At 38.5% G+C, this 27,783-nt stretch overlaps 2 protein-coding genes across 4 annotated transcripts in view; one reads left to right on the top strand and one right to left on the bottom strand.

The window, feature by feature from the left end:
* Nucleotides 1-847: 847 nt before the first annotated feature.
* Nucleotides 848-3,538, bottom strand: SERP1 (stress associated endoplasmic reticulum protein 1). Its single transcript, XM_074191077.1, has 3 exons — nt 3,374-3,538; nt 3,211-3,286; nt 848-2,911 (listed from the first exon to the last, which is right to left on the bottom strand). Exons 1-3 carry the CDS (start codon nt 3,455-3,457, stop codon nt 2,871-2,873), a joined length of 201 nt encoding a protein of 66 aa, XP_074047178.1. The 5' UTR covers nt 3,458-3,538; the 3' UTR covers nt 848-2,870.
* Nucleotides 3,539-3,764: 226 nt separating this feature from the next.
* EIF2A (eukaryotic translation initiation factor 2A) overlaps nt 3,765-27,783 on the top strand; it is a 51,091-nt gene continuing 27,072 nt past the window's right edge. For 2 of the 3 annotated variants that reach the window (XM_074191076.1, XM_074191075.1), the window contains exons 1-10: nt 3,790-3,897; nt 13,454-13,523; nt 16,184-16,258; nt 19,786-19,904; nt 21,645-21,744; nt 22,271-22,353; nt 23,139-23,212; nt 23,307-23,451; nt 23,650-23,766; nt 25,352-25,923. In XM_074191076.1, coding sequence (XP_074047177.1) covers nt 3,870-3,897; nt 13,454-13,523; nt 16,184-16,258; nt 19,786-19,904; nt 21,645-21,744; nt 22,271-22,353; nt 23,139-23,212; nt 23,307-23,451; nt 23,650-23,766; nt 25,352-25,923 — 1,383 coding nt within the window. In that variant the 5' untranslated portion in view covers nt 3,790-3,869. Of the gene's footprint in view, nt 3,898-13,453; nt 13,524-16,183; nt 16,259-19,785; nt 19,905-21,644; nt 21,745-22,270; nt 22,354-23,138; nt 23,213-23,306; nt 23,452-23,649; nt 23,767-25,351; nt 25,924-27,783 lie in introns of all 3 variants that reach the window. The other variant, XR_012469343.1, reaches the window with a different exon arrangement.

Below are 27,783 nucleotides of genomic sequence, written 5' to 3'. Positions count from 1 at the left end.
TTTGATTTTATAAATTGGATCCTTGAGTTCACTTTTTTATCTTCTTTGGTAATAACTGCATCTAGCCACGATCTGCTCCTGATGGGTACAAGAGATAATTGAAACAGAATTTGTCCAAGCAGTTAACTCCTGAAGGGAACTATTGCTAAAACCAACCACATCTTCACAAGGAGCTTAAAGAACTCACACATAACAAACACTGGCTAGGCCAAGTGAGCACAAAAGTTGGATATAATCCATATTATAACAAAGAATATCTGAAGTTTCTGTTTAAAGATCCCATGGCCCTGGAGAAAATTGAGTACACCAAATTCTTTTAATACAGGTTTTCAAAGCCTGTTACAATGAATTCCATTACAGTGAAAATCTTCATACAGTGAGAAATATTTCCAAACCTACTCAACCACTTTATTTTGAGGTGTATTATATACAACCAAGTGCATACAATGAAATAATGTGGTTATCCCCTTGAAATTTGTTACAACTAAAAATTAGAAAACGAGATGCTGATAATCTCAAACTAATTTTGTATTGTGGACTGGCATCTTCAGCTAGAATACAGAATACAGTGGGCGGGGGAAGAGAGAAGAGAAATAGGAGGGAAGGTATGTTTCCATAGATGAAGACAAGTGAGTGAAAGGGAGACACATTCTATATGGGGAAAGCATTTAAACAATTTTAAAAGCACACTGTACATGTATTACTACTACACACTTTCCATCTTATTCCTTACATCTATTCCAAAGATTGCAAGAACAGTAATGTTTCTTTTAATCTAAACTGCATAATACAAAGCATTTTATCATCTAATAACTAGACATTTAAATGAGGTCATTTAACAAAAGCATCAAGTTGAGGGCATTTATTTTTAATGGGGACAAACCAATCAAAATCACAATTTTCATTTAACCAAACATGCATAAACTGCTTACTATAAAATGCAGAAGGTGGGTATATTACACGTGTAAATACAAAGGGAACAATTTTTTTTAACAGATATGAAATGACCAATTTGTACACCAATTTAACAGTCAATTTAGTCAAGAAGACACTGTAAACAGAAAATACTTTTTTGAAGCCAACTGTCGGTACTGAAAGCATGAAAAAAATTTGCTATGGAATGGTTTGACTCAAAACAAAATTAAGGCACCTGCTTCAAATTTAGAGCAAAATTTTGCATTTTTAAAGTTATAGTATAGTAGAATCTGTTAACCAAGACATTTATCTTTAATGACAAACAGGGACCTGGTTATGATAACTCGAGTGGCAAAAATACAACGAGGGAGCTAGAACCCTACTTCCCTTAGCTAAATGCCAGTACTAGCAGCTTTTGCATTCTTTTATAATTTACAGGAGTAGTTTACTTACCTCTATTAAACCTTCGCTACCAGTGCCATTGCTACTTTAACAGTCTCTGGTTAAACAGATTGGAAGCTAGTTAAGAGAATCCTGTCAACTGTTTTTCATGATGTTATCAAAACGAGGGTGTGGGAAGCAGTAAAAGTCACTTCCCTATTTACCACATAGACCATTTTCATTAGTACACAAACCAAGCTTTGTCCACTGCCTGCCTGTAAGTACAGTCAAGGAGAAAAAGCCATTAGTGGCCAGCTGGGTTGTTTTCCAACAGTTTCTTAAACTCAAAACCTAGCTCTCTCTTCTATCCTCACTATAACAAGAAATGTTAGCTGATAGCAACTTAAAAGTCAAATATCACACCCCCTAACTTTTAAGGTTTACTTTGTAACCAGATGTCAATACAACTTCACATAAAAGTTATCTTCACAGGGGAAATTCTCATCCTCAATCTAAAAAGAGTAGAATTAAAGTTGACCTTAATTTAGCCGGTGTGCCTTTTTTCTTTTTTTGGTATTGAAAGTGCTATCAACATGCTTTGAGGTCTAAGGCACAGCTGGACTCAACAGCATGTCACAACCTGATAAATGAGTAGTGGAATTTCTAGAATACCTATTTTCTAAGCCATGCTATATAGTGAACTCTGTATGGGCTAACTTGCAAATGTTAACCTGTGGCCAATACCCTTGATATTTGACACAAACGACTCAGGTGACATTTATAGTACATGTATTAGCAATTGTCAACAAGTTCTACCCTATCCTCATCTCAAAGAAACTGCAGTAACTAAAGGAGGTGACAGAATGTTTCGTCAGCTTTTGTTTTATGGCCTCTTAGTTTATTCAACCATGTGAAATGCAAGGTAGAGTTATAATCTTATTAAAATAAATTTTCTGGATCTAAGAATCTCCCTCTATAGTAGTATTTTGAAAGCCTTTTCATTTTCAGGTGCCAAAGGCTGCAGGGGGAAATTAGGCTAACTACATCTAGGTGTTCCTTTAATAAGCACCATAATACAGCACTGCTAAGTTTACCTAATGAAGTGTGCTTTTGATTCACAAGACAGCAATAAAGTGCCTAGCTGCTATATAAAAATCAGTTTCCAAATTTTAAATTAAGACTAACTGCGTTTATACATTAAAGGGCAAACGAGAATCAAAGACTTTTTGTCTATACAGATTTAGTCTAGGTATCTATACCGCATACAGTTTACAGAATCACATCAAATGAGAATTTATACTCGACTGAATAAGTCGGGTCCACCATCGTAGATAGATCAACAATCAAATTTTATTGCTTTATACATGTGGTGCTTTTCAAGGCACTGTGGTATGAACTAGAAAAATTGGAATGACTTGTGAAGAAACCTTGGAATGACACATGAAGGATGACATGAAGAGTCATTCTGAGGCAGGATGCTTTACTGAACTGTTTTTAAACCAAGGTATCAAACATCAGGAATGAGTTCAAGTGATAATTCACAGGAGAATGAAAACATCTTTAAGGTCAGTCCTTCACATGCCCATCCTGATACTCTGAATAATCTGGAAGATGGCTGTAAGGAGAAGAGGCAGACGTTAAAATGACGCTTTCAAACTGGTGTGCGTTCGAGGCCACCTAATTTCTCCCAAAGCGCCCCGATTTCATTTACAGAATGCAAAGCTGGGTGCATTTTGATGGCACTCTTTCACTCGAGCAAGGGGTCTGGGTGTCTGTAAGGAGGAGCCCCGGGGCCCTCTGGCCCGGCGTCCGCACCCGAGCGGGGCCGAGTCGGAGCTCGGGCGGAGCGGGCGCGGCGGGCACGGGGGGCACAGCGGGCACGGGGGGCGCGGCGGGCACGGGGGCGACACTTACCCGAGCCGCAGACCACGAAGATGAAGAGCGCCAGCAGCCAGGGCCCCACGGACGCCTTCTCCTCGGGGGCGTTCCTCTGGGGGGACAAGCTCGGCGTTAGGGGCGCCCCGGCCCCCGCCGCCCCCCGCCCGCCGCCCCCGGCCCGCCCGCCCGCCCGCCTCACCGACGTCTTGGCCACGTTGCCGCGCTGGGTGATGTTCTTGCTGTGCTTCTCGTTGGCCATCCGGATGCGCTGCTTGGCCACCATCTTGCAGGCCGGGGCCGCCGCGCTCGCCGGCCGGGGCCCCGGGTCTGCGCCTGCGCGCCGCCTGTCCCCGCGAGGCCCGCGCCTTGGCCGAGGAGGCCGCCGAGCTCCGGAGCGGGCGGACGGGGAGAGCCGGGGGCCGAAAGGGGAAGCCGGGAGCCACGGGCGGAATTTGTAGCGTCGGCGCCGCGCCGCTCCGCCGCGTCCGGCTGCCAACGTCAGCACCCGGGGAGCCCCGCCCCCCGGAAGTGCGCCCCTCCCCTGGCCTATCAGGGGCCGCCCCGCCCCCTCGCGCCGGAAGGACCACGTCGTCGCCTCCGCGGCAGCGAGGACGTGTAGCTCCCGCAGGGGCCGGCCCGGCGCGCTGAACTCTGACCCGGCCCGCCGGACGACGGGGATCTCCTTCCGGGACAAGATGGCGCCCTCCGCCCCGCTGCTGGCAGGTGGGTCTGGGGCGGCGGCGGCGCCCTCCGGGGTCCCCCCGCCCGCGTGGGCGCCGCCGCCGGGGCTCGGAAGCGAAGCTGCGGGGGGCGCCGCCGCCGGGGCCGGAGCCGGGCGGAGCGGGGAGGGAGGGCCGCGGGGACACGTGGCCGCCCGGGACCCAGACACGGGGGAGGGGCGGGGAGACCCGGAGTCCGGGGGACCCGAGTTCAAGTGCGGCCTTGGGCGAGCCTTGCAAAAAGTCAAAAAAGAGAGATTTGCATTCTACTCTACGTCCCCTTCCCCGTTCCTAGTGTCCCCCTGTTTACACATGAGTCGCAAGCCCGGGGCCAGACGAGACGCCTTCTGTACGGCATGCCACAGCCCTGGCCCCGGGCTGCCCGGAGTGGGGGTGCCACCCCCAGCCCCTGGAAGTTCCCGGAAGGGCACCCCCATGTCGCAGCTTCGTTTTCATCCGGTGTGAAACGAGAGGAACGGCGCCAGCCTGCTGTGAGACCCGCGTGAGGTGCCGCAGGGCGGTGTGCAGTTGTTAATGTAGGACGTTCACGCCGTGTTGGGGGAGCCCAGAGCAGAAAACAGTGAGCGCGGGTGAGCCTGGGGGTGTAGAGGCAGAATTTGTGGCCTTCGGAGACCAGAACAGGGGCCAGAACCAAAGGGGCCACCTTCTTCCCATATTTGCTCAGGGTCACCCGGCTGTCTGGTCCCTGAGGTCTTGGACTCCTGATCATTCTACTGACTCTGGATCACGAACTCTTTTTAGACTGAACATTTTAAGGGGTTGCAGAATGTTTATAATGCTGCCCTGCTTTAACTTGGAGGCCCGTGGGTCTAGGACTCGGTCTAAGGGCCCTTTGTTCATCCCCAGTGCCCGACTGGAAAGTTAAGAATTAAAAGATGGATCTGTGATTGTATCAGTATTGAGGAAACTCCATCTGCTGATGACTGTAGCATATGGTAGTGAGTTGTCTGAGACATTGGCCTCAAACTCAAGTACAATAGCTCCCTGCAGCCCTAAGCTGACTTAGAAGATCACAAATTAACCTGATATTGTTCTGGATATTCATTTTGTGAAACACTTCCCAGTTAGAATTCATCTGGTAGGGGGAGATCACTGCTTTCATTGGGTCCCTCTGATCTAGAACACTTGAGAGGGAGACTTTGCTCAAGGTTCTGAGGCTTCACCCAGGTCCCCCCGGCTTCCAGACCAGCTTTCAAGACTCGCTGTGGCACTCTGCCTCCAGAGATGCCACCTGCTCAGTATGCAGTAAAGGTTCGTTTTTAGAAAATAAATTCCTCTAATTTTTTTTTTTAAGTGAGAGAGTGTTTGTCAACTCTTAACTGGGTTGGGGGCCTCGTTAGCATACAAATAGTAAGTAAATGGGCATTTGGATGTATTTTCCTGAAGGGAGGCCTGCAGAAGGCAAAGAAATAAGATTTAGAAGGAAATAAGTGGAGACCCTCAGAAATGGGGTCAGGACTATTGATCATGAAGAAGCAAAAGTCAACAAACACCACCTGGAACACAGTCCTCTTAAAGGAGGTTACCTTTTCTCACTGCCATTTCAGTACTCAATGTTGTACTTTAAGGTCCAGAATGGTCTAAGGAACTCGGAGTTATATGTGACCTGGCTTTGAATCCTGCTTCAAAAATTCACCACCAGCATGACCATAGAGAAGTCAGAACCTCTCTATGCCTCAATTTTATTATCTGTAAAATGAGAATAATATACTTGTTCAAAGGGTTGTTATAGGGAATAAACAAGATAAAGTTATTTGCAGGCTTTCAAGCAGCAACATAAATATCAACAACAAAAGTTAAGCTGGAGTGTTTATTCACTAACAAGTCTGTTAGAAAAAATAAAGGGATTTTTGTAAGATGATGTATGTGTTTATAAAATGCCATGGAAGCACCCACTAATGTGGGGGAAGGCACAGGGACAGTTTAGATGAATCTGAGGACTCAAATTTGTGTTCTAGCTCTACAGGCCACTTAAGCTCATTATTTACTTCTCTAAAATTCATTTTCTTGATTAAAAAGAAAATAATGTTTGTTCCCAGTGAAGGTTGTCTTCATCAAAGGGGAGCGCACACACACACACACACACACACACTCTTTACCTTTAGTTAGTTTCTCCCCCAGAAATGATCCTTCCCTCTTTACAAGTAAGATCACAGGATGCAGTTCCTATCTCTATCCATATATATGGATAAAATCTTGACAGACCCATTGTGAGCTATTATCATGGAGAAGGTGTTTAAGTTTGACCTTTAAATTGAGAGATATTTGGCAAGATTTTGACAGGTGGAAAAGCAAAGCAGTACAGATAATCCAATATGTGCAAAAAGCAAGAAAACCAAAGAATAAATCATCTAAATTAGTAGAATTTAGAGTACTTGAAAGGAGAATAGTTGAAGATAATAGCCTTGAATACCAGGGGAAAAATTTTGGACTTTATTCTGTATTTAATGGGGAGCCAGTGGAGGTTTGGGTAATGTGACCAGAACCAAATTGTAGAGGATAACTTGGAATTGGAGAAACTGGAGCACTCATTAGGAGCCACTTTAATTAGTTTAGATTGACAAGTAGTGGAAACCAGAATTATGTTAGTAGGAATAAAAAGGCAACAACAGTTGTGCCAGTTGGACATGACCAATGGATGTAAGGATGACGGTGTCTTATGATCTAAAATCGTCATTCATATCTCAAGCAGTTGAGTGATGTGCTTAATATCTGTTATTGATTTGAGAGAACAAAGTTGACAGACACTCCAGTTTTCAGTTTCAAGCCTTAGTAAACGATAGACCAAGGAAAGCCATTAAAAATGAGAAAGAAGACCATAGGTCATTTGGGGGGGGACGACTAAGTTTTTTAATATTTTATTTGCTTTTCCAACTACGTGCAGTGGTAGTTTTTACCAATCTCCGCCCCCCCCCCCATAGTTTTACGTTTTAGTTTTCCTCCCTCTCCCTGACAGAAAGCAATCTAATATAGGCTCTACATTTATAACCATGCTGAAAACATAGATATTGAACATATTGTGAAAGCAGAGTCAGATCCAAATGGAAGAACTAAAACCTTAGAGAGAGAAAAATGACCTAATAATAAGAAATCTTTTAAAAATTGAAGTTCATAAGCTTTGGTCTTCTTCATTTAAACTCCACAGTTCCTTCTCTGGATGTGAACACTATTTTCCATCACAAGTCTTTTAAAAATTGTCTTTGATTCTTGTACTGCTGAAATGAAAAAGTCCACCATGATTGATCATCACCCCATATTTTTAACGTGTATAATGTTCTGATTTTGCTCATTTCACTCAGCATCAGTACAGAGCTTTTTAAATTTTAAAATGTTCAGGTGGGCATGACTAGTAGGTCCTATTGAAGTCGAGAATACAAAAAGATAGAGAATTTAGCAAAGGAAGCAGAGGCAAAGAACATAGATGCCTTTTTCTTTTGCAAAGCAAATGGGGTTAAGTGGCTTGCCCAAGGCCACACAGCTAGGTAATTATTAAGTGTCAGATTTGAACTCACATGCTCCAGACTCCAGGGCCAGCGAGTTATCCATTGTGCCATAGATGCCTCTTAAATTTGGTGGCCTTCTGGTTCTAGTCTCCCTCTCACTTTCATACATTTGCCATATTCATTTTTGTTCACACTGTGAGTCCTCACCAGCCTTAAGTGGTTCTTTATGGCCCAAAGGATACAATTAAAAAACCTCTTGGTCTGGCCCTGTTCTATTTTTCCAGTCTTGTATTTCACTGCCTCCTTTTCTGTATTCTCCTTCCTTTTCTGCGAGCTCTTGCCTTCTTCATCTTAGAACAACACACTCCTGTCTCATATCTACTTACTGAAATCCTTTCTTCAAGACTCACTTCAGGTACTAAGGTACATTGCCTTCTCTACTCTGACTCTTCAGATTTTCCTAGAGCATTTTATCTGGATCTTTTCTTACCACATTATTTTAACCCTGTTTCATGGATAGAAAAACTGAGACACTGAATTTGGTTAGTGACTTTAATACTTTTAGAAACTTGGGATACAGGGACTAGAAAATCTGGTCTTGAAATGAGTAGGTGGCCAAAGTAAACCTGATCTGCCCCCAGCCAGAAAGGAAGTGGAAGCTTATATATTGTTGCCAGCATTGAATAGAAAATAAATATGGGGGAAGCTTGTTTTGTTTAGCAACTTGTTTGAATATAGTAGTTGCCTATTTTTAGGACAGGTTGAAATAATTTCCTATATAAAACAGAGGTACTCCACAGCTGCAGTATATAATGTAATAATTGTGTGAGAATTGTGAATTCTGTTTTATAAAACATAATAAATCTACACTAATGTATCACTTGCTGATACAATTAAAAATACTTTGTGTATTTTGGAATCTTTCTCATCTCTAAAATGATATTAAATGTGCATGTTTATTTTTGTCTAAGGAAAATGCCTCCTAAATCTTTGAAAACATAGTTAGCTAATCATATGGAATAAGCATTATGCAAATAAGTTTCAGTTACATCTAGTCCAGCTGGATGTATTAGCAACATAAACATATGTTAATATGTTAATACATATGTTAATACATATGTTAATATGTATTGCTATTAAAGTTGCTTTTGAAATAGATTTTTTTCTGTTTCTGTCAACATAAAATAAGATTTTTATTAAAACTATCTTAATAAAAACAAATATGGATTCTCTTGCATCATGTGGGAAATGGTCAATGTGTTTTAGAAACTGATTAGGAATCACTCAAGTTTTAGATAATCTCGAATAGAAATTAGGTCGTATTCAGACGACATTGTGAAAGCATGTTCTTATAATGAGCTTTTATTTAGAGAGGTACAGAACAAAATAATTACTTTTAATAGTATAAATGTGGGGGGAACTGATGAATTCCTTAACTCCGGGTTCTAGCTATATGTTTTGGTTTCTGGAGAAAAAGAACCTTATAAGGTACAATAATAAACCAGCAGTTTATTAACCTTCAAAATATTCTTGTACAGTTTTTCTCATCTGAATAATAAAGAACTAATGATTGGCATGGTCCTTCCAGCACTTTTTTCTGTGACACTACTTTGATTTCTTAGAGGAAACCCTTGGGGGAAAAAAAAGTTCTGTCCTTCTGACTTCATACCAGTTGCAAGTTTGAGAGTTACCTTATGCCTTTCCTGTAGTATTTTCTAGGTAAAACTAGACCTATGAAACTATAGAAAATATAATTGTTAACTTGCTATTTCCAAAAACAAGAATTGTAGTGGGGGTTTTTTTAGGGTTTTTTTTTTTTTTGCAAGGCAAATGGGGTTAAGTGGCTTGCCCAAGGCCACACAGCTAGGTAATTATTAAGTGTCTGAGACTGGATTTGAACCCAGGTACTCCTGACTCCAAGGCCGGTGCTTTATCCACTACACCACCTAGCCGCCCCAGAATTGTAGTTTTGATGAAAAAATCTGTACCTTTGCCTGGGTTTAGATGGAAACAATACTATATCTCCATGTTGAACAAGTGTCACTGTATATTTTAAAGATTTGAGTTCATACTTGTGGACCAAAAAGTAATTTTACTAGAAATAGGAAATAGAATCAGAGTCTGGTCTTGAACCTTTGAACTTCAGCCTAGTAGGAAGGGAAATCCTCACCCAGGTTGTTTCTTCCATAGGTTGAGAGCTAGGATTTCTGGGCAATTCCTGCCCCCACAATGAATGGTATGAGAGATCAGGAGCAAAAGTTGTTTTTCCATTTATCTCTTAATTCACACATATTCTCTTGGTGGGGTTATACTTCTATACCCAATAATTTTGTCTGCTTTTTTCCATTTGTTTCCTGGGACACAGCAAGGAATATACATAAGCAACAGCTAGATAAATGAATTATAGAGCTTGGAGGACCAAGCTGGTTGTATTCATGGGTATCAGAAGCAATAGTAATAATATTCACATTTTATTAATACTTTGAGGTTGGTAAAGTGTTTTTCTCAGGAAAAAAAAGCAACTCTAAAAATTTTTATTTTTATTTCAATTATATTTAAAGATAGATTTCAGCATTCATTTCTGTAAAGTTTCTCCCTCCCCCCCTTGCAAGTAATCTGATATAGGTTATGTATATTTCCATGTTTGTCATGCTGTGAAAGAAAAATCAGAATAAAGGCGGGGCAACTATGAGAATGAAAAAAGCAAAAACAAATTTTAAAAAGTGAAAATAGTATGCTTTGGTTTGCATTCAGATTCCATAGTTCTTTCTCTGGTTGTGGATGACATTTTCCATCACAGGTCTTCTAGAATTGTCTTTGATTGCTTTGTCTTGATTGATGATTGATGATCACACAGTATTGCTGTTAAGGTGTACACTGTTCTGGAAAAACAACTTCCTTGAGAAATAATGCAACCCCATTTTGTAGATGAGAAAATTGAGACTCAGAAACAAATTATAGTTACTCACACTCTCACAGCTAATAAGTGTCAGAGTCAGGACTCAGTGGCAGGTTTCCTGATTCCCAAGATAGTGTTATTTCCACTGTAACAAATTGTTTCTGAAAAAAAAGTGAAACTGGACAAAGGCTATTTTTATCTATTATTATACCCTACCTACACTGAGAAAGTAGGTTAGTATTTTAGAATATAACTTTATTGTGTTATTAGGATTCAATCTTCTCTTTCCTTGTAATTTGAAAATATTGTTATGTTCATATAATAGTCATTTTAAATTTCCTGTTATGTAGAAACCTATAATCTGATTCATTCTCTGCTCTGGCATGACCCTTACTACCTTTCTGTTTCCCCTTTTTAAAATTTTATTTGATTTTTCATTAATGGAATAAAACAAGCATTTGTAACAGTGCAATGAAAAGATGATTTTGAAACTGCAGGGTTACTATGTAAACTTGCTGTTCCTTTCAAATATACAACAAAATTATGTAAATTTCTTTTTTTTCCTGTTTTTTTGCTCTCCCCTCCTTCCCCCCCCCCATGGCTACCATCAGACACAAATAGGTGTATACATACATAGTATATGCATATATATATTATATATATAAAATTATCTTATGTAGCTTTTTATCTGTTCTTTCTCTGGGTATAGACAGAAGATGGAATGCCTATTATGTTATTATGCCCCCTATGGACCAACCTACTTGGTATTCTTACCACGTGGCACTCCATCTCCTTTCTACATGCCTTTGTGATGACTTATTCTCCTCTCTTCCCCCTCCCTAACCCCCCCCCCCCCCCCCATTTAGACTACTCTTTCTCTGACCTTCAGCTCTAAAATTCTTGGCTTTCATTAGGACTTAGTGCTTCCTTCTATAAAAGCTTCCATCTCCCCCTCAGTCCTTCACCTCTAAAGTTACTGTATCTTCTCTATATGTATAAGTATCTGTTTATACATTTTTCTCATTAGAATGTAACAGCAAGTTTCTGAGCATCAGTATCCGATGAAACAAAATAAGGTGATGTGTTTTTTTCCAAGGGTATTAGCTGTCATTGTTGAGGAGGTATTTCTCATTGATGGAACCATATTTTCTACATGTAGAAATATTTGCAGATAAGATTGTACTTCTATATAAAACTATTCTAACTATCACGGCAGAAAAGCCTGATGAGGACATTGAACAGACCACTTGTAGTGCTTTTCTACTAGCATGTCTTGGGCAGACACCACACATGGGCAGTGAATTGGACTCAATTGAACAGAGGGAGGAAAGGTTGCTGAACTGCTCAGGGAAATTATCACCTTAAGGACCCTAAGTTTGGCTTGAAACAAAGTCTCATCTTTTTAATAGCTTTGTTCTCAGTATTGCTAATTTACCTTTAATTCCTAGAAAACAAGCATCTCTCTAGGGTTGAAACAGATGAGTTACACAAAGGGTCATGGAGAACTACCTGGTGAATGTGAACCGACCTCTTGCAGCAGTGTTACTAGCCCGGGGTTATGAGTAGAAAAGCAAGTCCAAAGATAATGTGTGGCAAGAGGCATCATCAGTAGACCATCTATGAGCTGCATTATTGTTGCTGAGCAGTCAAAAGAAGTGAGAGGATCTTCCCAGCGTAGCGTGTTGGATAACTGGTGGTTAATTTTGATATGATATAGACAAGTATTTATTGTACTCAAGGGGGCAGGTATTAATATGTTGCTCTTTTGCATCTTTGTAAGAAATAAGGGTTATTTGATGATCTATTTGAGTACAGCTTTAGAAAACTTGATTAGCTCTTATCTCAAATATAAAACTGTTCATATTGTATTAAGATATTTGTGATTAAAACATTTTTATTGCATATTTGCTGATAAAGTGATACAGATAATAGTGATTTAAACTGAATTTCTTTTTTAAATGTTTTATTAATATAGCCAGGTCCCAATTAACCCAATAATGCAATCTCATATATTTGACTTTAGACTATTCAAAGTTGCAATTATATAACATGGTCATTGGTTCCCATTTAGAGGAATATGTAATATGAATTTGAATATTGAAAATACTTTAAGGTTTGTTATTTACATTTATCAGAACTTAGTTGTATCATTATTACTTCCTATTAATATCCTCTTCCCAGAATCTTACTTTTGAAATGTTAACATTTCCACAGCCAATCAAAACCAGTATACCTATTGGTCAATTTTAACTGTGTGCCCTGTTCCAGACTTGTAGTCAGTCCATGACCTCTAGCAGACTTCACCATTGGTCCTCTGAAGTATTGATCAAATTCTCAAGTTTTTATATTATTTTCCATTACCTTTTTGTTTATCCTAGGATTCTCATCAGTTTCTTTTCTTTTCATTTTTTTGGTACTGCTGACATTTAGGACAGGGATTGTTCCATTTTTGTTTTTGTATCTCTTTTGAAAGTCCCCTTTTAGAGTAAGGGCTGGTAGAAAAATCTGTGGGTAGTCACTTTATACTTGAAAAGTAGAAAAATGTTTACTTTAGGGCCCTTAACTACAGTTAACTGAATGCCTTTAAGGTTTGAGGAATTAGAACATGGTTTCTTAACCCAGGGTCCAGAATCTCTTTAAAAATGATTTGATAACTGTATTCCAATGTAACTTCCTTTATATTCCTCCATATTTTATATGTTTAAAAAATTTATGAGAAGGGGTTAATTAACTTCCAACTGCTGAAAATAGTGTATGAAAATAAAGTGGGAAAAGCATGGATGAAGTGTGTAGAAATACTTGTGCAAATTCCAAATGTCCTTTGTTATTTTCAACTTAACATGTAGAAATATTAATGTGAAATATCTATTAGAGTAATCAATATGGTGTCACATTATGCATAAGTATAAAGATAGATTTAGTCAAGTGTTTTATCATTTCATTAATAATAGTTAATATTTCTTAGCACTTTAAAGTGCCTTTTTTGAACCTCAAAATTCTATTCATGTTATTTGATTCTATCTTCACAATAACTCCAGGAGGTTAAGTTACCTTACTAGTTTTATATCAGTGAGGAAACCGAGGCTGTGAGAGATGACATGATCAGATACTGGTTCTAGGGCAGCCTTTTTGACTTTGACTTGGTCCTATAAATTGTTCAAACATAATAGAATAACCATCTTTTCTTTTTTCTTTAGTTCGAGGATCCGAGGGGCTCTACATGGTGAATGGGCCTCCTAATTTTACAGAAAATACTGTATTTCTAAGGTATGAGTTATATTCTTGAAAATCTGTGTTATTTAGGGGGCAATGTTATGTATATTTATTGTTTTCAGTTTTAAAATTCAGTATTGTATTTTGTTTAGTTTTTTTAGTTTTTTTTTTGCAAGGCAAATGGGGTTAAGTGGCTTACCCAAGGCCACACAGCTAAGTAATTATTAAGTGTCTGAGACCAGATTTGAACCCAGGTACTCCTGACTCCAGGGCCGGTGCTTTATCCACTGCACCTAAAATTCAGTATTTTATTTGAGAAAATGAAGACAGCTGTTTGTGTAGTGGAAATAGAGCTAAAGTCAGGAAGAGACCTGGATTTGAATTCTGATTCTGACCCATAGTAGGCTATGTAACCCTAGGTAGGTCACATGGCCTTTCAGGGCTCTTGGCAGTTCTCTTAAGCTGTAAGTACAGAGAAAGAGCCAGCCTGCATTAATAGAGAGAATTTCTTCATCTAGGAATTAACGGTGAAATTACAAGTCTCTGTTCACTTGTAAGAAAATAGAAATCCATATTTCTTGATAAAATAATTTTAAAACCTACATGTGTCTGGTTTGCCCAATCGCCACTTTGAGAAATAATGAATTTTCCTGGAAACATGCAACCAAAATATTTATTGAGTAACATGAACTATAATACATTTTATTAAAGGGCTTTTAAAGCAGTGGTTAGAGCAGAAAGAACACCAAGGAAGTAATATACTCAGAGGCCTAAGGTCAATGAAACATCAAAGCAGAAGGAAGGCAGAGTCAGTCAACAATTGCCTTTACCAAAGAGGAGGCATCTTCAGACTGGAAAATGTAAGATATAAACATGGTTAAGAAGGAGCTAGATTCCAAGATAGGTGAAGAAAAAGAAAAAGCCCAGCAATTTAATTGAGTGCAAGTTTCCAGGTCCAGATGAATGATATCAGAGCATCAAAAAAACTTATAGAACTACTTTTTGGAAATCCTTGAGAAATCATGGAACTTGGAAAAGATTCCTGAGTATTGTATACATATAAATACAGGAGAAAAAATCTTGGCTCTGGAGACCACAGATAATAAGTTTGTCATCAGTCCTAGGAAAATATTTCTAATGGTTTGTTAAGTAGAAAGTTTTAAAAGATCTACTTAGGGAGCAGTAATCCCCAAGAGACAGAATCAAAAATAATGAGGGAAAGACAACAGGCATATCTAAAGGTGTGTGCAGAATAATTGAAAAGTATTAACAAGGTAGTATGGGAGGGGATCAGGGCATGCTTCCTATCAGTGGTACTTGAGCTGTGTCATGAAAGAAGTGGAGAGTGATTTGTGGAGGCAGAGGAAGGGAAGGAGTGAATTTCAGACTTGGAAGATGGCCATTCCAAAGACATTGAGCTGGGAAGAGAGAACAGGGGGAGAAAGTGACAGTCTATAAACCTAGAAAGATGGGTGGGAGGGCAGCCTCAGAGAAGAGGCAGTAGGGAGCCACTGGAGATGATTGAGTAGAGCCGAGTGAAATGATAGAATTTGAATTGAATCAAAGTTGCTTTGGAAGCAGAATGGAGGGTCAACTAGAGAAGCAGAGGAGTTCAAGTAGGAGAATTGGTGAAGGCCTCAACTAAGATGATCGCTGGGAGGGGTCAGATATGAAAGACGTTGGCGAGGTAGGAATGGAAAGATTTGGCAACTGGAATGGATATGGAGCAATGAGGGAAGGAGTGTAGAAAGGTGGAGCCAGTGCCAAGGTTACAGACCTGGAGAAGGTCAGAAGAAGGGCAGGTATGAAGGGAGAGAGGAATCCAGTTTGAATTTGTTAAGTTTGAGGCATGCAACAGGACCTAAATGAGGCTGAAACTGGAAAGGGAGCCTAAGCCCAGGTGGGTCAATCTCTGAACCCTCTGCACAGAAAAATGGGAGTAAGGGGTGCAGTGGGGGGGGGGGGGATTAGTCAAGCCACAGGCATTTACTAAACACCTAGGATATGTGAGTGAAAGGCAGAAACAGGTTCCCTGATCTCCCAGCACACATCTTCTAAGGAAGGAGCCACAGGCAGAGAACTGTATGCATGGAGAGACCCATGGAGAAGTGAAGGTTGCGGAACTGAAAGGGTTGTGGTGTGGAGGGCTCTGTGTGTCTTGTGTCTGTACGTGTGTACATACATACAGATAGTTGTGTGTATGTGAGGTAGAGAATAGGAACTATGGGAATAGCCATTCTAAGGTGATGACCACCAAAATGAAGTAGAGAGATGCAATCTCTAAAAAGTAAGTACTTCCATTTGTCTCTGTAAGTCACAATCACCCACTCAGATAAACACACACACGTCTGTCTGTAAGTTGTGATTTCTACATTGACTAAGGAGAGTCACATGAAAGATCATGCAGAAAGAGTCCAGGCTCTTTACTCTTCTCCTGGCTGATAGAGACCAGCTGGGTGGCTTTGGGCTAGTCTTTCATTCTTTCTAGTTCTGTTTCTTCATTTGTAAATTAGTAGTCCTGTGCTTTTATAATTCTGAATTGTACTTAAAATATAGACCTTTTAATTCCTATATGATGTAGCACCCAATAGTTTTCAAAAGTTTAATAAATCGTTTGGGTATTCAATTAGCTTGGATTAACTTTTCATTAAGATTGTTTATTATAAAGGATGACTCCTTATTACCTACTAACTTTGTGTTGATTTTCTCTTCAGGGAATCAGGGAAAAATTGCAAAGTCTATGCCTTTAGCAAAGATGGAAGCCTGTTTGCTTGGTGTAATGGAGAAAAGTAAGTGCATGTTGTAGTTAATGTTTTCATCTTCCTGTTTGTTGTGAATATGAGATGTTAACTTCTTTGTGTTTCAGGTATTTTTTGGACAGTGGTAATCTGTAAAGAAGTTGGAGCAGTCATTGGGGGAAAGAATCCATTCTAAAGCCTTCCTACAAGACTTCAAAGCTATTGTAGTCATTGTATTTATTTTTATGCTTTTAAAAAAGTTAACAGTTCAAATATTGAATTAATAGTGTAGGGAGGGCTCTTAGATAAATTATTTTCCTGTAAAGAAATTGAGAAAAAAATTGTCTTAAATTAAGTTACTGCTTTCTATTTATAAAAAGATACACACTGGAACATAAAACCTTTACTTTTTCTTTTTATATGCCTTGATTTTATACCTAATGATTTAAATTAATTTTTTTAATATGTCATTATTATTGTCAGTTATATAATTTGTAATGGTGTACTTTCTAAATTTGTTTTTAAGTGATTTTTGAGGATAGTATTAAAGTATTATTACATAAAATAGGGTCTTAAGAAACTGATATGGCATCAGAAATGTTTTTGTTAGAAAAAAGACTGCACCTCAATTCATTTTAATAATTCTCCCTTTAAGAAAATCAATACTCATTTTCTGAGTTATGTTGTCTTTCACTTCCCAGACCCCAGGATAGATTCTTATTGTTTATTTTTAACTTTGCTGCACTTCACTGCCTCTGCCATTGTCACAGTCTTGCCCTTTATCATGCAGCTCCCCACTTTCTTCAGTTTATGTTGCATTTCACAGTGCCTGATTGATTAAAGTAGCCATCCTAAGGTCAGAGACCATAGAGGGCTACAGATGGGGTATGCTGGGCATTCACATCCTGAAGTTGGGGGAAGAATTTGATCCACTAGAATCGATGGGTTGGTGTTTACAGAAGTTAGAGGAGAGAGTGGCATTAAATGGACTTATTATTTCTAGTAAAATTAATAGTTCTAGTGCCTAAAGTTCACAAAATATAATTTGCTCCTTACAGCTACCCTGGAAGCTAGGAACTTTTACAGATAAGGACACTGAGGCACAGAAAATTGATTTGCCAGAGTTCCACAGCCTCTCTGGGTCTGAGGCAGAATTCTAACTCAAGTCTTCCTCATTCCAAGTGCAAGGTTCTGTCCATTGTGCCAGCCAACATCCTGGATGACTGTGATCTCTTGGTGTGCAGTTAAAGGCAAAAGATATGAGGCTTGTGATATTTTCTCTGTGTGTGTGTGTGTGTGTGTGTGTGTGTGTGTGTGTGTGTGCGCGCGCGTGTGCTCATGCATATGCAGTTAGGAAAATAGAAGTGTCTCTATTTTGGCCATATGGAAATTTGAATTTATTCTAGGATGCAGTTGCCATCTATTCTGTCTGAGATGCTGTTTCTTCTTGACCCTTCCAGGAATCTGTATCTCATCAGTGTTTGATAATTTGATAATATTCAGGGGGGAAATTCAAACAAATTTCTAAAACTAATGTAACATGTAAAAAAAAAATCTGGCATGAAATTATAATTTGAGTGTATTTTCTTTCATCTGTTCCATTTTACTTAATGGTTTCAGTCTTGTTCTTTATAATTCTGTAAGGACTTGTGTTTTTTATCCTCTTTAGTCACATCACTGGGTAAGGAATCTGCTACCACCCCATTGCCTCTAACTAGTCTTTGTTCTTTTCTCTCTGCCCAGCTCACCTTCACCCTGATGTCAGGCTGATAATGTTCCTCCTGCACACATATCTCTTGAGCGTATTTCTGTTTCTCCTCCATATACCTTGTGCTTCACCCACAATGAACTATATTTCCTCTCTCACACAGACAGTTTGTTCCCAATGTCTTTGTCCCTATCACCTGCCATTAAAAACCCAACTCAGCTGCTCCCACTCTCTGAGCTTTCCTGCTCTGATCCTCTCTTCCTGTCATTCCCTTTTAAGCCTACATGTAGGCCCTTGTACCCCTCTTATATTCAGAGTATTATTTCGCATTAGATTATAAAGAACCATTATAGCAACTGGAAAGTACTTTAGATTCATTTTGTCCACACAAGGTCACACAAGTAGTGAATGGCTGAATCAGGATTCAAAGTAGAAGAAATCAACCCAGACATAATACCTTAAGAACATTTGAAGAGGAAAAATAGTATTTTTGGAGAACCAAAGAAGGCAGAATGGATAAGAATTCTTAGTAGCTGAGAAGAGGAGGATTCATTCTAGGTGTGGAGACCTAAAAGCCAAGAGGTGGGAAATGACTGGAATTTGAAGTAAGGAACCCATTCTAATTGCAGCAGAAGATTGAATGAACAGAAGTAAAATGAAAAAAAAAATTCAAGAAGATTTTGGAAGTCCTTAAATATGAACTAGACTGGGGAATTGGTATTTTTATCTCAAAGAAAGAAAGGCATAGTAAGAGTTCTTGAGCAGAGACCTCTGCCTTAGGAAACCAACTTTTGACATTTGTGTAAAGATGAATAGAAGAAATGAGAGACAGAGAGATCAATTACGAGACTATTTTAATAATCCAAGTGAATAAGGCATGAACTAGAGTGATGTCATTTTAAGGAAGAGAAGAAGATAGATATGAGAAATACTCTGGAGTTAAAATCTATTTGACTTACTAAATGATAGGCTATAGGGGCTATGACAAAAAAGAAAATGTTTAAGTTGGTCTAGGTTTTTTTATTTTATTTTTTCAATTATATGTTCTGAAAGTTTTTCAACCTTCATCCATATGCATATTTATAAGTTACCCAATTTTCTTCCACCCTACCTTCCCACCCCGCTTCCCTCAGCAGCGAGCAGTCTAGTAAACGATGTTCTTTCCATGCTTCTCTAGAGTCAGACTATGGATGGGTTTCTTATAGAACAATGTAGAACTCCATTACATTCGTATGCCATAACTTGTTCAGTCATTCCCTAATTGATAGGCATCTCTTCAATTTCCGATTCTTTTTTTTTTGGTTTGTTTTTTGCAAGACAATAGGGTTAAGTGACTTGCCCAAGGTCACAGCTAATTAATTATTAAATGTCTGAGGCTGGATTTGAACCTCAGGTCCTCCTGACTCTACAATCGGTGCTCTCTCCACTGTGCTACCTAGCTGCCCCAATTTCCAATTCTTTATGGCTGACAGTCTTAACTTGAGAATATTAGAGAGAATGTTATTGGTACCCTCAACAGAAATACAGGTTTATAGCAGGTACAGATTAAAAGGTAAAGTTAGGTTTTGGACATATTGAATTTAAGGTCCTTTGCTTAGTTTCCACAGACTGCTTCCCTTTCAGGTTGGACCCTTGCTGGTGCTAAACAAAAAGTTATCTATATTCTTTTCTTAGACAGAATTCCGGTTTTAAGGACATTTTTTAGATTGCAATTTTAAGTGCACATTTTTAAGATTATAGATTGTTAACAAAGTTATGAAGATTATTGTTTTAATGAACCATTAGCACTTATCTGCTTGTGCAATATGTCATATTTTTTTATAGTGTTGGCTATTCTAAAGTTCTTATAATGGTTTCTTTTACTACCTAGGGTAAATCTTGTGAATGTTGCTGACAATGAATTGCTGCATTCCTTCAATCTTCCAAAAGCAGTTTGCCTTGAATTTTCACCAAAAAATAATGTCCTAGCAATATGGCAGCCTTATGTAGGTAAGTATTTGTAAAAAATATTTTGATAGGGGGCAGCTAGGTGGCATAGTGGATAATTTGGGAGTCAGGAGGATTTGAATTCAATCCAGCTTCAGACACTTGATACTTACTAACTTTATGAACTTGGACAAGTCACTTAACCAACCATTGCCCCAGAAAAGCAATATTCTTATGACAAGATCAGTGAACTTGTGATTTTAAAACCTTGAAGCTTGTATGCTGTTGAATTATCTAAAACCTTGGAATAATGAAGATATGTATTATAGTAGAATATATATAATGCCTAAGCAGAAATGAAGTAGATATAAAAATCTGAGGACTCAACTTAGGTAGAAGTGAATCCTAGAAACACTGGGAGGAGGTTTTCAGTCACATTTATAGATGTTCAGTGATGCTAATGCACAATGTGAAAGAGCAGGGGTTTTGTTTTCACTAAATAATAAAGTATTAGGGGCTGAGAACAGAAATCTATAAAAAATACTATTTCACTTCAATGTAATATGGTGTTGACCAATTTTTATTTCACTAGTCTATTATTAGACTAAAAGTATCTTGAAAAGGGGATGACTAGGAAAGCACATATGAGATTGTTTGAGGAAGGCAGAACTTCCTTCCTGACCTAAATACCCATCTTTTTAATACTGGTATTCTCCCAGTGAAGTTCTTTTGAACTAAAGAATACTAGGTGCATGTTGACTTGTATTGTTTTATAGGACACACACCACCCCCCCCGAAAGGAATGTGCTTTTATAATCTCCACTCTACAGTTGAAGATATTTTGTGACTTGTCCAGGGTCAGAAAGCTAGGAATTAACTGAGGCAGAATTTGAATTCAAGTCTTCCTAACTCCCAAACCATTGCTGTGATCCATTGTGCTACATAACTAACTGCCCAGTGTCCCACAGTTGTCAAAGAATCAAAGATATTTGATGCAACAGTAAGACATCCTCAGGGAAATGTGAGTCAAGAATTTGTAGGCAGGACTTATGGGAGAACATAGATTGAAAAATTGCACAGGTTGAAAAGATGTGGAGGGGTCATGATTTGCATCCAAGTAGCATCCAGGCCAGTGTGATCTGAGCCATTATAAAGTTTTGAAGAAGGTGAAAGGAAAATTTTAAACTGATTACAATCAAAGAAGTGCAAACTCGTTTTTCTGTGGTTGTAAAATTAAGCTTTCCCAATAAAGAGATGAGAGGTGAGTAGGTGGCAGAGTGGATAGAGCACTGAGCTTGGAGTCAAGAGGACCCAAATTCAAATCCGGCCTCAGACACTTAATAATTACCTAGCTGGGATGTCACTTAATCCCACTGCCTTGCAAAAAATAAACAACCAAAAAGAAAAATATGTGAAAAGATTTCAGGTTGCCTCCTCTTCCTGGGCCTCAGTTTCCTCATCAGTTAAAAAAAGAGTTAAACTTATTAATCCAGAAAATTTTTGTAATATTCCTATCAAAGTATGAAAACAGGACCCACTAGCTCAGAAGTATTTGTCACACCCAAAAGGAGGGAGGGTTTTATAATAACTTTAGTAGTGGACAGCTAATTCCAGGGTTAGATAAAAGCTAAGAGATAAGAGGAAGAATTGAATTCCTTTAGATCAACTTTTTTAATTCATCTGAACAGTAGTAATCAAAGTAAACCTCTTTATAAATTCATTTTGGAACTGGGGTAATAAATTGAGGGAGGGTCATAATTCTCATGACTGAAGTTCATTGTTTTGAAAATATTTTTATTCCAGCTTCTAAAGATGGCACATCAGGAGTCCCTAATCTACAACTTCATGATGTAAAAACTGGAAAATGTTTAAAGTCTTTCATCCAGAAGAAGATGCAGAACTGGTAAAAAAAAAAAAAAGTCTTAATTATTTACAAAGGAATGTGCAAAATGTTATGTTCTTTTTAAATCATATTAACATTATGGTATCTTATGTTATTGACTTCCAAAATAATTCACATATTGCCAAAAGGTAAATTTTTGGAAATTTAGGTTTTGGGAATTGTTTAGTTTATTCAGTCTCATACTTTCTATTACAGTGATTGAATTGAATAGTAACGTAATGTCTACCAAGTAACCATCAATAATAACTGGCTTTTTTTTTGACAAGACAATGTGGGGTTAAGTGACTTGCTCAAGATCACACAGCTAGGCAATTATTAAGTGTCTGAGGCCAAATCTGAACTCAGGTCCTCTTGACTCCAGGGCCCAATGCTCTATTCACTGTGCCACCTAGCTGTCCCAGTACCTGGCTTTTGTTAATTATATCTGTACTTTTTCATTTGCTGAATGTTAAAAAAAAATGTCATTGAAATGTTGTATTTTTTCATATTCTTTTGTTTTGACTTTTATTATTTCTTTTAAATTTAGGTGTCCATCTTGGGCAGATGATGAAAGCATTTGTGCCAGGAATGTTAACAACGAAGTTCACTTCTTTGAAAACAACAACTTCAGTATGGAAAGATTAAATATTTACAATGTGTAATGTGCTTAAAGCTGTTTTCTGTTGCCATATCACTGAAGTCCTCATGAACATAAAATTTTACCATGTCATTCTCTTTATATAAATCATTTTATTATTTAGAATTTTAAATTCAGCAGTTTGAAAGACTACCTTTTGAAAACTGTGCATGAAATATATCAAGGCCTCCAGAAATAGAATCAGGCAGAAATGATTGCACATGTGTGATCTTGTACATGTTTCCTTCCTGCAGTCCCTACTCCCCTCTCCTTCTGAATTAGTCTGGTATTTCAGGGGCACAAATAGGACTCTTCAGTAAAGGTGTAGTTGTGTAATTCTTTGACCATCTTCATGTTAACATGGATGGCAAGCCTTCTTTAGCTTTCCCTTTCTGCCTGGGTTATGGTAAAATACCTGTTTTAGTATTTCAGTGAAGTTAGGGATGGACCTGGGGCCACTTTATTTCTGTTCCCTCTCACACAAAGTGTTGGACTTTATGTAACAGTAGATAGGCTAGTATTGTGCTGATTTGGAATTATGAAGTTAAAAAAAGCCTTTTGATTTTTTTTTTAATTAAAATCTGGAAAAAGCCTGCAATTGTCAGTGCTATGACATGTTCAATTCTTGGTAAGAATTCATTTTAGAAGCATGAAGTAAAGAGCTTTTATATAAGTAGCATTAGCTTTTATAAGGCAGTAATATTTTATTTAAAACTGAGGGTTTGAAGAGTTCATTTTGTCTTTTGTCATTAACCTACTCCCAATTGTGATTTTTCAGGTACAATTGCAAACAAACTCCATTTACAAAAAATTAGTGATTTTGTGTTATCACCAGGACCCCAACCATGCAAGGTGCCTACTCTATTAACAAATACAACTTTCCAATGCCTACTGGTCTATCTGTTGTAAGTTTTAGAATCTAAAACTTAGTCCTTTGTTGACTCAGGTGGCTGTCTATGTTCCTGGCAGCAAGGGAGCACCATCATTTGTGAGGCTGTACCAGTACCCCAGTTTTAGTGGGATTCATGCTGCTCTGGCAAACAAAAGCTTCTTTAAGGCGGATAAGGTGACAATGCTGTGGAATAAAAAAGGTATATCAACATGTTCCATCTCTTCTCATTTGTCAAGCAGTTTTTTTTGTTATCAATTTATCAAATCTGTCAGTTTCTTTTCATTGATCTGTGCTTTCCTAATGCAAAATGAGATATGATCTCTTAACATTGGTTAAGGTTTTACTAATTGCTCCAGATTGGTTTGCATTTTTAAATTTTAATTTCTTAATTTTATAGCCACTGCTGTATTAGTAATTGCTAGTACAGATGTTGACAAGACAGGAGCTTCTTATTATGGAGAACAAACTCTTCACTACATTGCAGCCAATGGAGAAAGTGCTATAGTGCAATTACGTAAGTACTTCATTCATGGCCCTTTGATAGAATGCCATCTACTGGATGTAATTGGAAATTTTTGACTTAATAATGAGAAATTAAATATTTTCCATGGTTTTTTTCTTTTAGGTTTTTGTAAGGCAAATGGGGTTAATTGGCTTGCCCAAGGCCACACAGCTAATGTTTTCCATGTTTTAAGATAGATTCCAATGGTCCACAGCTGCATATTCTCATGTTACCAAAGTAAAGTTCAGTTTGTTGAAGGTCAGCTTAGCTAAGCCTGGAGTTGTTGCTCACCACCACCACCACCACCCCACACCCCACACCCCGCATTGGCTGCAGGGTCTGGCCTCTGTTGGTCTCAGGGCAGCTGACCAAGTTGTTTATAGATGGTTGCCATCTGTTTCAGTGAGGGAGGACCCACACCAATGAAGTCAGGGGTCCTTAAAGTATTGAAGAAATAAACAAAAATTTTAATATTCTTTCATTTAAACAATGGAAAGTTAATCCCCAAGCATTATTTATGTTGGTGTCAGAAATTTGGAACCAAGCTATCCCAACTCTTTGCTAGGGGATCCAAAACTTGTAAGTGATCATTATTTTGCTGCTAAATAAAATAATTATTTGTAGTATGTTACAAAGGCAAGTTAGCCTAGTGAGACTAGAACAACATGGAAAAGTGAATTTTAGGCATTTGCAACATATCCAGCACTGTGCCCAGTTCTGGAAATACAAATAGAAGACAGATATTCCCTGCTCTTCAAGAACTCACATTCTAATTGGAAGAGATAACATGCAGGAAGGGTTGTGGGGCATGGTGTGAGGCATTGGGATCCTTAGTGGGTTTCATTGGAAAGAGAGGATCTGCATTAGCTCAGGGCCTTTGCTTGTCCAGTGGATTTTATTCTTTAGAGCCTAGTGGCAGTTTCAGTGTAGATGCGAATCTGGATGAGCAAAAAGACCAAACTTAACAACCAACCTTCGATACACTGCCATCTTTCATTATGAATAATAATGGTAACTAATAAGGATTTAAGATTTAAAAAAGTACTTTACCTACATTTTCTCACTTGATCCTCAAAACATTAGAGTAGGTAATTAGATTGTTGTTTTGATATACTTCCACTCTGTAGACTTAAATAGAATCTGATTGTATTTTAAATTTGACCAAAAAAACCCAGTTTATCATTCGGCCACCTATTTCAAATTATTTGTGCAAATAGCAAAAGTAACTTTGTATACCAGCTTCTGTGGACCATATTACTAAGAGCTTGAAACTGGCACTTTCTGTCATCTATCCTGGTGCACTGGCCTGCCTACCGTTGTGCTGCTAGAACATATAAGAAATGAGACAGACTGAAGCCCAGTCTCCTGATTCTCAGTCCTGTTCACTAGCTATGCCATTGCATCACCTCTTATTGCTAACAATGTCCATCAGCAATTACAGACTTGAAGTTTGATACAGTTTTGCTCTGAAAAACACTCTGTTGGCACATTCAGTCAGTTAGCTTTACCAACTGACATGTTCTTGAACTTGCTCTTTTGAGTTTTCTATTAATGTTTTCTTTTTATTAATAATATGGGTTTTGCATTCTTCTTTTAGCAAAAAATGGTCCCATATATGATGTAGTATGGAATTCCAGTTCCACTGAGTTTTGTGCCGTTTATGGGTTTATGCCAGCCAAAGCTACAATTTTCAATTTGAAGTGCGATCCCGTGTTTGATTTTGGAACTGGTCCTCGAAATGCAGCCTACTACAGCCCGCATGGACATATATTAGTACTTGCTGGGTTTGGAAATCTCCGGGGACAGATGGAAGTGTGGGACGTTAAAAACTACAAACTTATTTCCAAACCAGTGGCTTCAGATTCAACATACTTTGCCTGGTGCCCAGACGGAGAACATATTGTAACTGCTACATGTGCTCCAAGGTTACGTGTTAGTAATGGATACAAGATTTGGCATTACACTGGTTCAATTCTACACAAGTATGATGTGCCATCAAATGCAGAAATATGGCAGGTGTCTTGGCAGCCCTTTTTGGATGGAGTATTCCCAGCAAAAGCAGTAACTTACCAAGCAGTCCCAAGTGAAGTGCCGGAGGTGGAGTCTAAGGTTGCAAAGGCTTACATACCCCCAGCCTTAAGAAACAAACCCGTAACTAGCTCCAAGCTGGTAAGTTGAGAGATTTGTGTGCTTCATAATGCTTCTTGACTTGATTTGATTAGCTCCAAGAGGCAGAGCTGAAAACAGTATGGAAAAATGACCAAGAAATGACTTTGGGTTTACTAACAATTGAGATGAGCTGCCGTAGAGAAATGAGGGGTTCTCTTGGAAACAGCACTTAGATGACAACTTGTCAGGTGTATCTGAATGCTGATTTCCTTCATGAATAGTTTGGGTTAAAGCCCTTCAAGTATTTCAATTCTAATTTTTTTTCCTGTATCTTTTGCTGTTCAGTTTAAAATATTTTTATTTCCATAAGCCCCCAACCTCGGTAACAGTGGCTGACTATTTAGAGATACTGTTTCCCACTTATCAAATAACTGGTCAGTAACTTAATTGACCTTTTGAACTTCCTGACTTCTTGTAAACAAAGGTAAGACAAAATGTATTATTTTCCTGGGGTGCTGTTGAGTCTAAGAAAGAGCAGATTCTATCTTAGGAGTTGCTGTGTGATAGCATCATCTTTGTTGACATTATTCTCTTGCCTGTGGGGAAAAGCAGAAGCATCAGCAGCCCTATCTTCTGAATCTTGAAGACTCATATGAGGTTGTGAAGGGTAGAAAGTCTTACAGGGGCCTGGTTCCTTGTTTGACCTCTTGTACACAGAAGATAATTAACAAACAGGATGAGCTTGAAGCTCCCTTGGTAACCCTTCCAGAGCAAAGCTCACAGAGCTCTCACTCCAGTTAATCTCTCCTGCTTCTCAGTATGTACTCTCCTAGTCTTCTTTCATTTGGAAGTGTGCTACATTTTTTTGGTGAATGGATCCTGTTTCTCTATTAAATTTTCTGGAGAAGAGGGACATTCTTTTGTATTTTCCATCTCCAGTACCCAGCACCAACAACTTATCCATAGAAGATGTGAAATGAATGATGATTGAATTAATGAAGTCAAGTTGGTAGACTTTTCCCCCCTAGATCATATTTTTTTAAGTATTTAAAAGGCTGAAAATTCAAGCCTTTTCCTTAACTTTGTAATGGGTCTGTCATTTTGAGAGGAGACTTTCCTTGATGGGTGGGAGTTGGCTCAGATCTGCCCCAGTTCAAAGGTGCACTTGTGGTCACCATCTCAGGACCCCAGGCTGCATTACAGGGCTTTACATCAGTCAATTTTTTTTTCCTAAGTTGAAAAATTTTAAATAACTCAGCTAATTGTCAAAAAGTATTATGGAAAGATTCTATAATCTTTTATTATGCAGAAAATTCTCAAGTAATCAAGTATTTAGAACAATGCTCAATGTCCTTGGTATATATATACAAAAGAAATGAAAGAAATAGTCTGTTCCTGCATTATGTAAATCTCATCTATAATTTAACATTCAAGTAATAAATATTTTTTCACATGCTTAAAGAGAGGTATACTCTCAGTTTTGTGCCAGATAGCATTCTGATGACCTGAAAGAGTTAATTAAATCTTACCAAATTTTACCTTCTATAAATAACTTTTTTAATGACTGCTGTTATTCTGACCCCATTCTCAGATTTTTCAACATTCAGCATTTTCTTTCTGAGTTTTATTTGGACTAGAACTGGATTTGCAGAAGCAGCAGAATCAAGTGAATGTAAGGACCTGGAGCCAGGAATTCTGAATTCAGCGCACCCCCCCCCCCCCCCCGACCATTTACTTGCTGGAATCATAAGCCAAATTTTAGTTCCTTCATCTGTGAAATTAGCATAAGAATTCTAACACTTATTTGCCTCACAAAATTATTATGAATAAAGTTCTTTTCAAACCCTGAAAGCAATCTATAAACATGCAAAGTGATTATTATTGTTGTTGCTGAATGTAGTATGAGATAAAAGAAGCTTA

Source organism: Macrotis lagotis, chromosome 6 (genome assembly GCF_037893015.1).
Source record: "Macrotis lagotis isolate mMagLag1 chromosome 6, bilby.v1.9.chrom.fasta, whole genome shotgun sequence".
Taxonomy (NCBI): domain Eukaryota; kingdom Metazoa; phylum Chordata; class Mammalia; order Peramelemorphia; family Peramelidae; genus Macrotis; species Macrotis lagotis.
Note: the sequence above shows the minus strand (reverse complement) of the source record. Positions and strands in the feature narration are given on the sequence as shown.

Coding starts and splice junctions, on each gene's coding strand:
- SERP1 (XM_074191077.1), bottom strand. CDS start 3,457: ATGGTGGCCAAGCAGCGCATCCGGATGGCCAACGAGAAGCACAGCAAG. Junction 3,287..3,373: donor GCAACGTGGCCAAGACGTCG/GTGAGGCGGGCG, acceptor TTGTCCCCCCAG/AGGAACGCCCCCGAGGAGAA. Junction 2,912..3,210: donor CTTCGTGGTCTGCGGCTCGG/GTAAGTGTCGCC, acceptor TTCTCCTTACAG/CCATCTTCCAGATTATTCAG.